Consider the following 15,577-nt stretch of genomic DNA (forward strand, 5'->3'; position numbering starts at 1 on the left):
AGGTAAACGGTGTTTCCGTGTGCTGCTCTGGTTCGCCAGAAGCGGCTTAGTCATGCTGGCCACATGACCCGGAAGTTGTCTGCGGACAAACGCCGGCTCCCTCGGCCAATAAAGCGAGATGAGCGCTGCAACCCCAGAGTCGATCATGACTGGACTGGTCAGGGGTCCCTTTACCTTTTTATAAGGCAGATATCCTACATCTGTGTAGCTCAGTGGAAGAACAGGTGGCTGGTGTAGAGAAGCTCACAATTTCAATCCCCCTCAGCTCTTCACTAAAAACAACCTCCATTTGCAAGGCTGGAAAGGCCCTTATCTGAATTTTTGGAGAGCTGCTGCCAGCCAAACATAGGCCACGCTTGTAAACATACATGTATCAGGCAGCAGTCTCAGCTTTGGGGCTGGAGCCTCAGTGTAAAACAGGGACAGGGAACCTGGGGGCCCTCCATATGTCATTGGACTCCATCAGCCTCAGCCAGAATGGCCAGCACTCAGGTACAGTGGGAGCTGTACTCCAGCAACATCTGGAGGGCCACAGATGTTCCCCACCTCTGGAAAAAGACAGGACTTGACCCTGCTCTCTGCCTCCAGGTCCCTCTCCTCCTTGAGCTCTATGGCTTGAAAGGGAACATGACCCGGATCCGGATCAATGAGTTGAACCCGCTCAAGCCCCGCTATGAGGTACCAGATGTGTTAGTCCAGGACCCGCCCACTACCAGGTACGCAGATGGAGGGTCATTTATGCATCCTAGCTCACCGTGGGTTGTGAGGAGAAGGCACAGCGGTTTAGTGTAGGGGCAGGGAACCTCAGTCCCAGGGAGGGATGGGGAATTTGCATTTGTTGCCCCACCCACTTTCCCCCTCAAGCCCCACCCACCACTTGCATGGGGCCTCCAGAAGGTTATGTCACACTTGTAAAGGTTCCCTGCTTTAAAGGGAACCCTTTCTCCTGGGGTGGGGGAGCAAAACAGCATTTGCCCTTCCTTTCCGCGTGGGAAGATCCAGCACGATTTTGTCGGGGCCTGGTTGATTCCCACCACAAAGTAGCAGCAGTCTATAGTAGGGCTGGGTGATAACTGGTTTTCAACATGGCAATATATCACCAGCTAAGCTTCGCAATATACTGAGGTGTCACAATGTCAGAAATAAGGATGGAGCTATGTAGAGGCATTGGTTGGCTTTACGGTTTTTCTCACATCATGATTTTTGCATAGCAAAAAATAATATTTGCTATGCGAATCACACATATCATGATTTGTGGTGCATTGCTAGGTCAAAGATCACGTTATGAACTTAAAACCGGGTTTGGACAATACATCAATATATCGCCCAGCCCTAGTCTATAGAATAGCGCCCAGGATCTCGCATGTAGCCTTGAGGATATCTTCCTGCCCTCCCTCTGGACACTTCCCTTTCTTCATGCCACCCGCTCTGTTCTTTCCCCTTAATCCTCCCACCCCCCGCCTCCCACCAAAGATTATCTGTCACAGGCCGGGACGATAACAGCGTGGAGCTGTCCCTGGGCGAGGGGAACCACAAGCTGATTCTGACGGCCAAGCCCTTCCGCATGGACTTGCTGGAAGGGCGGGAGCTGGTGCTGAGCGTCAACTCCCGGGGGCTGCTTGTCTTTGAGCACCTGCGGCAGCGGAAGGACTCGTGAGTACTGGGGCCGTCGGCACAGGGGAGAGGGAGGGGAATGCTGTTCCTGGCTTCTAGGCAGCTTCTGTCTTCCTCAAACGAAAAAGCTCAAGCAAACAAACAAGGGAAAGGGGATCTGTCAAGGGACAAGATTGGGGTGTACCTGACAGGTGGGAGCCTGCTGCTTTCAAGTCTTCTAGGAAAAGCGGCTGACCTGGGGAAATGGGGTGTGGAAAGGAGAGGTCGACCTCTTCTTCCAATTCACATCCTTTCCCTCCCTATGGGTCTACCCTTCCCATTCCAGAATGGGTTGGGAGGGATATTCGGTATGAGGCAGGAGTCCTGATTTGTGGAAAGCGGGGCGGCCTGTTTCATAGAATAATAATTTGTAGAGTTGGGTGGGACCCGAAGAGTCATTTAGTCCCAACCCTCTGCAATGCAGCTAAATAACCCTTTTAGCTGCAGTCCGCTTTTTCTTCCAGCAGGAGCAAGGGGTGCTCCCAGTGAGCTATGTAAGTGCCTCACAGGTGTCTGCAAAAGGGGCCTGTGCCAGAAGCCTTTCTGGATGTGTTTTAACCCCACTCTCTCATTGGGAAGTTCTACCAGGCAAGACCTGGTAAGAAGATGGGGCTCTGTGGTGCTTTTCGTCTCCAGCTTCCCACCAGCGGGGGTCACTGTAGTGATGTCTCAACCTCCATTCGGGGCTGGGCGAGCGAGCAAAGGCCTCTTTGTGTGGGTCTCACACCCTCTCTTTGGGACACAAGGCCAGAAGTTTCTATCATCCAGGGTATTGGAGAAGGGGGGGGGGTATAGCTTAGGTCAGCCTTCCTGACCTGGTGCTCTCTGGGTGGTGTTGGACTATGGCTCCCACCAGGCACAGCCCAGTGGTCAGTGGTGATGGGAATTGTAGTCCAGCAACATCTGGGTGAGCTGCGCTGCAGTGAGATCCTGGAGGCTGAACTACGTCATCTCCAAGATCTCTTCCAGCCCTGCGATTCATTCTCTGGAGCGAGAGCATGTCACAAGCCCATCTCTTCAAGCAGGGCTAGGAAACCTGCTTCCTCTGCTGTTGGACTCCAAATCCCATCAGCCTCAGCTGGCCTGGCTGGGTCTGATGGGAACTGAAGTTCAAAGTGTCTGGAGGACACCAGGTTCGGGGAAGACTGTGCTAGGGAAAGCAGCAGGCTTTCTGTACAAGGGGTGGCAAGGGGGTCTCAGTTTACCCACCCTCCCCCCTTTTCCCTACCCTGCTCCCCAGCCCCGGTTGTCCTGGAGGGGAGAGCAGGGCCATTTTCAGGGGTGGTTGGGGGGCTGGCTGGAGGGATGTGTCTCTACGTCTCTGGGATTCCTTGCACTGACTCTCGTTGTGTTTTCTGTTTTTGTTGGTTTGTGCCTCCCCCTCCCGCTCGGCCCCCCCAGTTTCTCGGATAAAGTTAGTAGCACGGTCGTTAGCATTTGGGATAGGATCAAGAACCTTTTCTCTAGGTAAATCTGCAGCTTCTGCTACTGTTTCTAAAACCTTCCCCACCCACCCCTGCCGCCGCCTAGACAGTGGCTCTGCCATTCCCTGCGCCGTATTTGGGAATCCCTGTGGTTAGTTGCTGCCCTCTCAAATCCTTGAGGGGTGTGCGGCAGCCTTTAGCTTTGTTTCCAAGGTGTGCATGAACGCATTTGACTGTCCCGATTCCCGCAAACCTTGCCTTGAGTAAGTTCATGAAGTTGAATTCATTGCAACTGATTGCAACTCAGTGCTGTGCTGGCAGCAGCCAAATCAAAGTGTCCTTGTTAAAAATAAAAGTACAAAGTCTGGGTGTGATCTAGCCAGAGTTAAGTCGTTTTACTTTCAACATAGTAAAGTTGAAACCCAATGCTTAGGTTTATTCTGTTTTTCCTGAAGTTATATTATTATCATTGTTGTTACCACCCCATCAGTGTACATGGCATCTTAGCAGTACATAGGGAGGTGTGGGCAACCTATGGCTTTCCAGATGTTGCTGAACTACAACTCCCATCATTACTGACTTGACAGGGCTGATGGAGGTTGCAGTTGAGCAACATCTGGAAGGCCAAAGTCCCCCCACTCCTGACATAGGCAGCCTAAAATCTTTAGACAGTGGAGAATTACAGCAAAGGGTTTGGGGCAAAATCCTGGGTTTTGGTTAGGAACGAGTTCTGGGAGGATGAGCCAATAGCCTTGGGGTGAATGGGATTTTGAACGGGATTTGAATAAAAAGGAAGAGGAAGCTGCCCTACCTCCAGCTCAGTATTGTCTACAGCAGCTGGCAGCAATTCTCCAGGGTTTCAGGCAGGGGACATCCCCAGCCCTAACTGGAGATGCTGGGGACTGAACCTGGCACCTTCCACATGCCAGGCAGATGCTCTGCCACTGAGCTATGGCCCTTGCTCACAAATACCCATGCTCAGAGAGATGAAGTTCTAGGCATAAAGGCATCAAAGCATGCTTCACTTTGGCTGGATCATGTCCTTTTGTCCTTGCCGCCTATGATTTCTAACTCTGTCCCAGGGTGTTAAGTAATTTTCCCAACTCTTTCACACATTTTGTTTGCTTGCTCTTTAAGAAGAAACACAAAGGTAGTGTGCAAATGAGGCAAATAGATTACCAGATATGATACAAATGCATACCAAAGAAATATTGTGGCACCTTAAAGCAGGGGTGGAGAACATCAGTGGCCTTCCTAATGGTGTTGGGCTACTACTCCCATTTCCCTCGATCATTGACCATGCTGACTGGGGACTGGTGGGAGTTGGAGTCCAACAGCATCTGGAGGGCCACAGGTTGCCCACCCCTCCTTAAAGCCTTACGCCAGTGTTTCCCAAACCTGGGTCTCCAGTTGTTTTTGGCCTACAACTCCCATCACCCCTAGCTTTCAGGACCAGTGCTCAGGAATGATGGGGATTGTAGTTCAAAAACAGCTGGAGACCCAAGTTTGGGAATCGCTGGCTTACATGCTTATTGTGGCACAGTTTCATGTCTCTTGAGTCCGCAAAAACATCTGTTGTGATAAAAGCCTAATAGTCAGAGATAAACGTGTCCCTAAATTCAGTGAGGTTTACTCCCAGGTAAGTGAGTATGGGATTGTAGCCTAAATTTATTAGTCTGTTGTTGAGACTCCAGCTCAGCTAGCATGGCCACCAATCAGGAATAATGGGAGTTGTAGTCCAGCAATCTCTGGAGGGAGCGTCATTGTCTGCCACTGCTTAAAGGTCCTGCAGTATTCTTCTCTTTGTACATCATGCAGTTAAAGGACTGTTTTAAGAGTGCCATAGCTGGTTGCCACGTCTTCAGAGTACGCTGGGTGGCAACGCTGGGCAGTGGTGGAGACCCTGTGGCCCTCCCTTTGTTGTTAGACTCCAACTCCCATCAGCCCTAGCCACCATGGCCAATTGTTAGGGATGCTGGGAGTTGTAGTTCAACAAATGTTCTCATGCTCCATCAGCCCCAGGCAGCATAGTCAATGGTCAGGGACGATGGGAGCTGTACTCTAGCAGCATTCAGTGGGCAAAAGATTCCTCATGTCTGGTTTCCTGCCATGTAACGTGTGGAGAAAGTACTGCGATCGTATCTGCAATTTGCAGGCTGCGATAAGCCTAAGAGACCAGTCTTGATGTCAGATCCAACTTTCTGATATGTTTCTTACGGTCTCGCATAAAAAGCAAAGAAAACAAATGAAGTGTCCAAATGTTTGTCTTTTGAAGCAACGTGTGCCAGTGTAGGAGATCAAGACCCATTTTGCCACTCATTGCATATAATGCATTTCTAGTTGCAGAAATGTTGGACTTTTTATTGCCTTTTTTGGTTATTCTCCGTGCTGGTTGGTATTGGGAGGTTGCTGCTAATAGAAATTGTTTCATATCGGAGAGGGAGCTCACGCTTTTAAGTCCTTGCCAGAAGGACATGCTGATGGGCTGCTTGCTGCTGTCTCCTTTCTCTATTTCTGTGTAGACCATGTTTAGTCCTAGATGAGAGCTTGCGTACTTCCAAACCCATGGCCCTGCCGGATTTCCTTTAAACTCACACACTGTGCATCAGAGGTGTTATGTGTGGCTTGGTGACAGCAATCCAGTTCATGAGAAGAGCTTTCCTTAGATGTTTTTCTCCCTTAAAAAGTACATAGAGTTGAAACTGGAAGTTGGAAGAAAGATGTCCCGTTTCAGCTCCATGTGCTTTTTTAAGTCTTAGCTTAATTCTGCTATATATGACTTTCACCCAGATCTCTTGGAAAAACAAGGTCCGTATGTGTGTGCTTTTCTCTTTCTGTCTTGTGGGGGGCAGCGGGGAGAGATCCAGCTGAGGGGAGAGAGAAGTGGCTGGCAGAAGACCCTCACTCAAAATTCCAAATGTGCCCCCAGACATTAAAAAGTTGATGTGCCCCAGTCTGAGGGGAACCATTGGCCTTCTAGATGCTGCTGGACAACAAATCCCATCATCCCTGACCATTGGATCACAGTGGGTGGGCCACAGATTCTCAAGCCTAAGTGAAGACCTTCACAACCACACCCACACACACGTAGCAGGCAGTTCCACTCTCTGAGAAGTGAGTGTAGTTTTCCAAATTTTGCAGCACCTTGGAATGCATTCCAAACTGCTTACCTGCCCACGGGGACCCCTTGGCACACCTGCTGACGAACCCACATGCATTTCAGAGAATATCTGAGTGAGCGAGTGCTCTGATTGTTCAAGGAGCCAGCTGTGCTTGTTTAGGGTGCCCTCTTGTTTATGTGCTATCTAGCTGTTGCCCCACGCAAACCAAATGTGCCGAGAACACACGCAATATCCCTCTTCTCTGTTCTTTATGGGGTAAGGATAGTAATGCCTGGGGCAGCCGCTCCACTGTAAGACCTCTCAGGCCACAACCCCAGGCACACTTGCATCTTGAAGTGCAAACTCACTGAACACCACAGGGCTTGCTTCTGAACTGGCTTGCATTAGACCTGCCTGGTTTAGTTGTTTGGCCGTCTGGGTTTTCATCAGCTGCTTGTTAGATGTGCAGATGAAGAAATAACATTTCCAATGAGAAAACCACCCTTGCAAATAAGCCTACAGGAGGCATAGGCAAACTCCGCCCCCCCAGATGTTTTGGGACTACAACTCCCATCATCCCTAGCTAACAGGACCAGTGGTCAGGGATGATGGGAATTGTAGTCTCAAAACATCTGGAGGGCCGAGTTTGCCTGTGCCTGACCTAGAGGCACAACTGCAACACCCCCTTCTTCTTTAGGTGCAGGACGAAAAGCGGCCAGTCCAGAATGGGATTGGCAACCATTTCCCAAGAGCCCAGTGGGTTTGGAGCCGAGGGAACCAGAGCCTGGTTTTGCACTGTCCTCCGCCCCACACTTCCCTTTCCCCTGCTAACTGGCTGGGCTGTGAATTGGTGTGTGCTGTGCTGCTTGTAGTGGACTAACGGTTCCAGCATTTCATTTGGGCTAGGACAAAGTTGGGATTTTGGTTTCCTTCTCCTTTCCAGCTGCCTGGATGGGGTCATGGGGTAGGTGGGGATTCTAGGCCTGAGCCTTCCTTCCTTTCTCCCCCCTCCCTTATTTTCTTCCAGAGAACCACCAAAGGAACCAGCATCAGAAGGGGAGGGGGCTGCTGAAGCCTCGGATGCCCCTTCGTCAGCGGAACAGGAGTCTACAGAGAAAACCGAGCAGGTGAGCACAGGGTGGGAAAGGTGTTCACCTGCAGTAGCAGCGAGGAACCTGTAGGCCTCCTGATGATGGGGGGGGGGCTCCAACACAAAGCCCCAGCAACCACCATGGCCCAAGGGTGATGGGAGCTGTGTTCACCGACATCAGATTCTTCACCCCTGCTCTGCAGGGAGTAAGGGAGCTGAATGCTGGACCATTGTGAAGTGAACCACAGTCATGCCAAGCCATGGTTTTTAATGAAGCGAGTGAGCCTCTTGAGCTCACTCACTCTTCCCCCAGCCCTGCTCGGAGGAAATCAGAAGCTTCCAGTTCCAGTTTTGCTTAACCACAGTTTGTTGGATTCGAAGGCTGAGAAGCAGTTAACAATAACTGTGGTTTGCGTGAAGCACATCGACTTGAAATGGTGGCTTGAATTTCCTTTGTGTTGTTCTCGCAGGGTGAGGAAGCACCCAAAGGGGCTAGTGAGACAGAAGAAGAGCCAGGATCTTGGGAGGAAACATTCAAGACACACACAGACAGCAAGCCCAATGGTAAAGTCCTGTTAAGGAAGGCAATCCCAGAAGCATTTTGTTACTGCCCACTTGGGTTAACAGACCATGGTTTCAGATCCTGGTTTAGTAGCCTCTTGCAAACCATGGTTTGTTGCGAGTGTGGCCAAACCCTGCTTTGGTATTGAAGTGTAAGACACCTTAATGCTGCTCCACTTCCCTTCTTCCTAGCTCCCCCTCTCTTTCTCACTCTCTCTCTCTTTCTGCAGGTCCAACATCCGTGGGGCTAGATTTTTCGTTCCCAGGTGTGGAGAACGTGTATGGGATCCCAGAACACGCAGACTACCTCCGGTTGCGAACCACTGAGTAAGCCTGGGGCCTGACAGTGTTGATAGCAATGGTGGTGGGGTTCCCTGCACACGCCCCCCCCCCGATGGAGCTTAAGCAGTTGCAGGAGGGTTGTATGTGTGTGCCCTAGAGATTGAGGGGGGTGGGTGGTGTGTTGCTTTCTTAGGCACCCCAAATGGTGTCACGAGTATCAGGGAGGCAGCTGCGCCATTGGATTCACCCTGCATTTCCCCTTCTGTTTCTAATTGCCAAATCCTTGGCAGGGGAGGGGACCCATACCGCCTCTATAACCTGGATGTCTTCCAATACGAACTTTATAACCCCATGGCTCTCTATGGCTCTGTTCCTGTCCTGCTGGCCCATAATCCCCAGCGCACTCTGGGCATCTTTTGGCTCAACGCGGCGGAGACCTGGGTGGACGTCACCTCCAATACAGCAGGCAAGGTACTGTTCCTCCAAGGGCGCGTCACCCCTTTTACTCCTTGTGTAAAACATGTTTTCATTCCTGCGTTGCAGGGAGTTGGACTAGATGACCCTCGCAGTACCTTCCAGTTCTACAGTGCTATAATTCTAGGACAAGGAGATGGCTATATTTTTCCTCCACTGTGGCCGCAGTATTCCTCCAAATATCAATTGCTCGGAATCACAGATGGGGAGAGTTATTGTCACGCAGACTTGCAGGCTTCCCAGAGATCTACATCTGTTTGGCCACTATGAGAACAGGGGTGATGGACTAGATGGTCCAGCAGGACTCCTCTTATGTCCTCCCTAGCTGAGACACATTGCACTCACCTGCATGAGACCCAAAGCAAATTGAGGTCTATTGACTTATTCCTCATCCAGCTACAGTGGTGCCTCGCAAGACGAAAAGAATCTGTTCTGTGATTCTCTTCGTCTAGCGGTTTTTTTCGTCTTGCGGAGCAAGCCCATTGAAGGCTTAGCGCTATTAGCGGCTTTTAGCGGCTTATCTGCTGATCGGATCAGCTGATAAGCAGCTTAGCGGCTTAGGAAAAAGGGGGGGAAGGGGAAAAAAACCAGCAGGAACTTGCAAGACATTGTCGTCTTGCGAAGCAAGCCCATAGGAGATTTGTTTTGCGAAGCACCTCCAAAACGGAAAACTCTTTCGTCTAGCGAGTTTTCCGTCTTGCGAGGCATTCGTCTTGCGGGGCACCACTGTATAATGCAAACTATAGGCCACATCTGCACCATACATTCAAAGCACTGTGATACCCCTTTGACGGTCACAGCTTCCCCCAAACAATCCTGGGAACTGTAGTTTGCTAAGAGTGCCGAGAGTTGCTAGAAGACCCCTGTTCCCCTCACAGAGCTGTAGTGTAATTCCCAAAGTTCCCAGGGAAGATGGATCAATTGTTAAACCAATTTGGGAATTGTAGCTCTGTGAGGGGAATACAAGTCTCCTAATAACTCTCTGCTCCCTTTACCAGTTCCCAGGATTATTTGGGGGAAGCCATAATGGTTAAAGTGGTATTGTAGTGCTTTGAATGACTAGTGCGGATATGGCCATAGTTTCTTCTTCAGTTTCTTCTTCCATTATTAGTTGGTCTCTTTCACTTTGCTTCAGAACTGGCATCTCTATAGTGAGAGGAGCCTCTCCCAGTTTCAGTCCTGCTGGCTTCAAAGGAACAGAGCTGTCAGCTCTTAATCTATCACCCGTGCAATGCCCACAATAGCTAGCTAGGATGAACGTTTCATTTGCCTCCTTGCCCATGTGTATTTCAGTGGCAGTTGAAAAGGGGATGAAGCGCAACACCTTTGGCAATCTCCCCCCTGCTGCTGGTAGCTTGAAAGCGATCCTTATTGGAAGAGTGGCCATTTTGCATCCTTCAAAACACAGAACTGAAATCTGTGTGTAAGCTCCCCTGGCAAAGTGCCTTTTATCAAGCACACACATACACACCCACTGCAAGCCATTCTGATTACCCACAATACTTGGATGTCAAGTGGACTTGGTGCACCCAAACCCAGGAAGGAGGGGGCAGAGGCAGGTGGGTGCCAGGGGCTGACCTGGTTCAGGTTGTCATGGCAAAGTGGCCTGCTGCAAAAGAGGAAGACAATGCAATGCATGGAAGCTTGTTTATGTAAAGCCAAACTATGGTTTGTTATTCCACCTGAGCTGATTGAATAGTTTGTCACCAGAGCCGTCTTTCCCATAGGGCTTAGTGGTGTGTTGCACCAGGGCGGCCGCCTCTTGGGCGCCCCAGCAAGTGGGGGAGCTGTGCAGCTTTGCCGGCAGCCTCCCCTTTCCCTGCATGCCCACCAGCTGTGCCCCACCAATCATAAGGCTGGCAGGCATGCAACTTCCCTCCCAAGCCTCTGCGAGGATCGCTCTCCTGTAGCAGCATGGGGGAGAGTTGCCCCCCCCCCCAGGGCTTGCAGTGTGCAGCTAAGGCCTCCCGAACACTAGTCGTGGTAATTTGGGGGTGCTGGGCGGATATTTGCACCGCGGCACTGCATCTGCTAAAGACGGCCCTGTTTGTCACCCCCAAACTCTTTCACAGACTCTGTTTGGGAAGATGTTGGATTACATGCAAGGAGGAGGCGAAACTCCGCAGACGGATGTCCGCTGGATGTCTGAGAGCGGGATCATAGATGCGTTTCTCTTGCTGGGCCCTACACCCACTGACATCTTCCAGCAGTATGCATCCCTCACAGGTGAGTGGGACAGAGATTGTGTTTACTCTGCTTCTGGAGGAAACTGGCTTTAAACAATGGCAGGGATTATCTATTTCCTTCTTTTCTTACCGTACTAGTCCTAAGAGTAGACTGAAGTCAATGGCCATTATGTAGTCCTTTTTTAAAAAACTTTACTTTAAGCAAATAAATTTTGAGTTTATCCAATAAACAGAAGACCCCCAAACAGATATACAAGTATGTAAATATCATTAAGCTTCTGCTACAATCAAATGACTATTTTCATCAAGTTTCTAACAGTATATGTAGACTAGCATTCTCTTAACAAGGCTGCATTTTCCCCACAAAATGCATGTCTGTCTCTCCTCTATGGCCCTTACTATATTTATTAATTTTATAATAACAATAATTTTGTTACGTACACCCTGCTCATCCAGTTGGGTTTCCCCCAGCCAATCTGGGCAGCTTCCAGCACATAGAAAAACTTAATAAAATGCCAAACATTAAAAAATTCCCGATGCAATTCAACCATAGATGCAATATCCCAAACTTTACTTTTCTGTTCCTCCAAAGTAGGGGCTCTCATATTTTTTCCAAATGTAACAATTGTTCTGGCTGCAGTCAAGACTGATTTTCTGTCCCTAAGTCCATTGCTTTCAAGGGGTTTGCTTTGAGTGAGACTTAGTTGGAGGCTCCAGGACAAAGTAGGCCCAGCAGTCTGACTTGCTTTAAGGCAGCATTTCTCTGGCCCACCCTCTGCGGGCATGAAGATGGGCAGGCGTCCTCGGCTGACCTTCCTTTCTCTCAGGAACCCAGGCCCTTCCTCCGCTCTTTGCCCTGGCCTATCACCAGAGCCGCTGGAACTACAACGACGAGGAGGACGTGAACACAGTGGACAACGGCTTCGACGAGCACGACATTCCATATGACGTCATCTGGCTGGACATTGAGCACGCTGACGGGAAGCGCTATTTCACCTGGGATCCCAACAAGTTCCCCCGCCCCCGGGAAATGCTTCAGGGCCTGGCAGCCAAGAGGCGCAAGGTGAGGTTTGAGGAGACGTCCCTAGCTCTGGGACGCAGGTGGCGCTGTGGGTTAAACCTCAGAGCCTAGGGCTGGCCAATCAGAAGGTCAGCGGTTCGAATCCCTGCGATGGGGTGAGCTCCTGTTGCTCGGTCCCAGCTCCTGCCAACCTAGCAGTTTGAAAGCATGTCAAAGTGCAAGTAGATAAATAGGTACCACTCCGGTGGGAAGGTAAACGGCGTTTCCGTGCGCTGCTCTGGTTCGCCCGAAGCGGCTTAGTCATTCTGGCCACTTGACCCGGAAGCTGTACGCTGGCTCCCTCGGCCAATAAAGCGCGATGAGCACCGCAACCCCAGAGTCAGTCATGACTGGACCGAATGGTCAGGGGTCCCTTTACCTTTACCCTAGCTCTTAAGTTTCCCTGCAGGGACCTTGGAGCTTCCGCACACCCCATGATCATCTAATATGTGCCAGACATTAATGACATGTAACCATGGACTAGAGCCTGGCTGGGGAACCTCGGGCAACAGTGCGGCCCTCCAGGTCTCTCTGTCTGGTCCCTGGGACTCTCTCCCCAGGCCACACTCCTCAGTGGCCCTGCTTTGCACTGCAGATATTTTTTCTGGCTGGCATGTGGTCTGCAGTTCTGATCATCTTCCTTCCCTGAGGGGAGGGGTGCTTGAGCACTGTACGAATGTAAAATTAACATTCGTTGCTCCGCCCATTTTTGCATCTGATCTGGCCCTCCACTGGCATCTGGCCCTCAGAGGGTTACCTAGAAGGAAATGGTGTCCTAGTGCTGAAAATGCTTCCCCACCCCTGCCTTGTTGTTGGCATCCATCTGTCCAGAGAGACAATGGAGTGTGCCTCCAGGGGTGAATTCAAACTGCTGTGTTAGCAACTTAGAACTGACCTCCCTGGGGCACAAGCCTGGACAGGGTGTATGGAGGTCCTGGGCTACCCAGAAGACAAGACCCTCCTCTTGGCCTCTCTGGTGTGGTCCAAAGGAAAGCAGAGCAATACACTTGGCTGCAGGAGTTGCTGGAGGGAGGCATACAAGGCGTCGTCCCACCGTTTTAGAGGCTCCACTCCGGATTTCTGCAGGGTTTCCTCCTTAGCCTTTTCTTCTCCCAAAGATATCCTGCAAGGCAGCGGAGAATAAGGATCAGAGTTTTCCTTCTCCTAGATGGGCTACCTTCCCAGGTGGACAAGCCCCACCTGCCCCTCACTTCCCTCTGCAGCACATGCAGAAACCACCTTATTGACCGTCGGACCCACTATTGGTATCACCTGCTCAATCCTCCGGAGCCTGTCTTTACCTGCAGGGGAAGTCCCTAGCTCACCCGAGGGTTTGAGACCCATCCAGCTTCAGCGCCCTGCATAGCAGTCTCCCCTGTCACTTGCAAACCCAGAATAAACGACGCAGAGGAAGACAAACAATTCAAATTTGGTCTTTCTCAAGGCAGGGGACGGTGCTCAGCCCAACTACTTTCATCCCTGACCCACTCTGGTTTTTCTCAACTCAGATGGTGAGCATTGTGGACCCGCACATCAAAGTGGACAGTGCTTATCGGATCCACAACGAGATTCGCTCCCGGGACTTTTATGTCAAGACGAAGGACGGCAGTGACTACGAGGGCTGGTGTTGGCCAGGTGAGGAAAGTGAATTGGGTTGATGAGGCAGGAGACTTGTTTTGCTGTGCTCCTGGCGTTTGGGGCCAGCACCGACTGGCAGTCATGTGGGTCGGCCCTCTTGAGTGGCAAACTCTTGAGTGCCATGAAAGGGCAGAGGATTCTCAGCTTTCATTATACATTATAGCAGCCATCAGAATTTCCCATGGGAAAAGCTGCAAAGATGATAGGAAATCAAATAAAGTAGGTTTACTTAAGGCAGTGTTTTTCAACCAGTGTTCCGCGGCACACTAGTGTGCCACGAGATGTTGCCTGGTGTGCCGCGAGATGTTGCCTGGAGGGAGGTGGGCGAGTCGGGCGGCGAGAGGCGGGGCGGCGGCGGCGAGGAGAGGCCGCCCAGCGCGGGGCTCTCGCCGTCTGCCTGCCTGGCTGCCTGCGAGCTCGGCGGGCAGCGCCTCCGTCCGCAGCGCCCGCCTCACGGCTCTCATTCCCTGCCCCTGCCAAAGCTCACCCAGCCAAGCCGCGCTCTCCTTCCTGCCTCGCTTTGCTGCCTCCTCCCCCCCCACCCCCAAAGCTTGGAGGTTCCCCGGCAAGGGGGAGGGGAAAAATTGAAACTTACACTTTCGTGCGTCCCTCCCGGCGTGACGCTGCGCGCTGACGTCACGGGGCTGTAATGGTGGTGTGCCTCGAGATTTTTTTCATCAAACAAGTGTGCCTTTGCCCAAAAAAGGTTAGGAAACACTGACTTAAGGAAGCTGAGGGAACAACTAAATATTGTAAAATGAACAGCTATGCTTAGAGACAAAGAAAGATTTAGAGAAGCCATAAATGGTTGGAGCCTAGTAACACAGTATTTAAAGAAACCTAAAACTAGCAATCTCAGGAGAAGGAATACATCACAAGTGGCCCTCCTGATGTTGCTGAACTACAACTCCCATCATCCCTCACAGTTTGCCACACTGGCTGGGGCTGATGGGAGCTGGATCCAAAACCTTCTACAGGGCAGGCACCACATTGACTACCCCTGGAATAGATTGTATGCATTTTTTAATATAACTTACACACACACACCGAAATGTGGGTGGATTATGGCCAATATTTAATTTTGTAAATACAGTGGTACCTTGGTATACTCAAACGGCTTGGCTCCTGAACAAATCGGCTCCCGAACGCCACAAACCAAGAAGTATGTGTTCCGGTTTGCGAACGTTTTTCGGAAGCCGAACGTCCAACGCAGCTTCCACTTTAGTGCAGGAAGCTCCTGCAGCCAATCAGAAGCAGCGCCTTGGTTTTCGAATGGTTTCGGGAGTCGAACCGACTCCCAGAATGGATTAAGTTCAAGAACCAAGGTGCCACTGTAACTGACTATTCAGTGGCAATTTTAATATATATATTTCTACTATATAATATTTAAGCTGTTAAGTAAATCTTAGGAGAAAGCAAACCACTCAGAAATATGCATATATCTACCAACGGTTCTATAACAACAATTTTACTGATTTGTGTTTAATATATTGCACTATATTATTTGTTTATAGTGCACAATACATACTGTTTATCATTAATTTTATATAGTGCTTGACTATAGAAAACCTCAATGAAAGCAGTTTTACAGAAAAGACTAAAGCAGCAAGATTCGTAGTAGAAACAAAACATTTTTAAAAACCAGCAATAAACTAAAAACACATCATTTTATTCTGCTTTAAAAAAAAGAACTATCATGTGTTGAATATTTGTTAAACCAAAGCGGCAGGGTCTGGCCTAACGCTTTGCCTCCTTTTGCCCAGGCTCCGCAGGCTACCCGGATTTCACCAACCCAGAGATGCGTGCCTGGTGGTCCAGCATGTTTGGCTACGACCACTATGAGGTAGGCAAGTGGTTTATCTCTTTAGCCAGGGCCTTTTCAACCCTGGCTCTGGCCTGGTGGAACGCTCTGCCTCATGAGACCAGGGCCCTGCAAGATCTGATTTCTTTCCGCAGGGCCTGTAAGACAGTTGTTCCGCCCGGCCTTTGGCTTGGAGCCAATTTGATTCCCTCCCCCTCTTTCTTTTTCCTTTTCCTTTCTCCTCCTGCGATGAGGTTTCAATATGTTAATGCTGTATTTTAATTTTGTTTTTAAGTTGTTTTTAAGT

General features: G+C 50.2%; 1 protein-coding gene across 2 annotated transcripts in view; it reads left to right on the forward strand.

Moving 5' to 3' along the window:
* GANAB (glucosidase II alpha subunit) overlaps positions 1-15,577 on the forward strand; it is a 35,122-nt gene that overhangs the window by 5,806 nt on the left and 13,739 nt on the right. Inside the window, exons 4-14 of one of the 2 annotated variants that reach the window (XM_083477511.1) lie at positions 589-716; positions 1,474-1,653; positions 3,055-3,120; positions 7,206-7,305; positions 7,739-7,832; positions 8,060-8,156; positions 8,402-8,582; positions 10,658-10,811; positions 11,599-11,834; positions 13,340-13,466; positions 15,233-15,312. In XM_083477511.1, coding sequence (XP_083333637.1) covers positions 589-716; positions 1,474-1,653; positions 3,055-3,120; positions 7,206-7,305; positions 7,739-7,832; positions 8,060-8,156; positions 8,402-8,582; positions 10,658-10,811; positions 11,599-11,834; positions 13,340-13,466; positions 15,233-15,312 — 1,443 coding nt within the window. The remainder of the gene's footprint in view (positions 1-588; positions 717-1,473; positions 1,654-3,054; positions 3,121-7,205; positions 7,306-7,738; positions 7,833-8,059; positions 8,157-8,401; positions 8,583-10,657; positions 10,812-11,598; positions 11,835-13,339; positions 13,467-15,232; positions 15,313-15,577) is intronic. The other variant, XM_083477512.1, reaches the window with a different exon arrangement.

Source organism: Podarcis liolepis, assembly GCF_965112155.1.
Source record: "Podarcis liolepis genome assembly, chromosome: 15".
Taxonomy (NCBI): domain Eukaryota; kingdom Metazoa; phylum Chordata; class Lepidosauria; order Squamata; family Lacertidae; genus Podarcis; species Podarcis liolepis.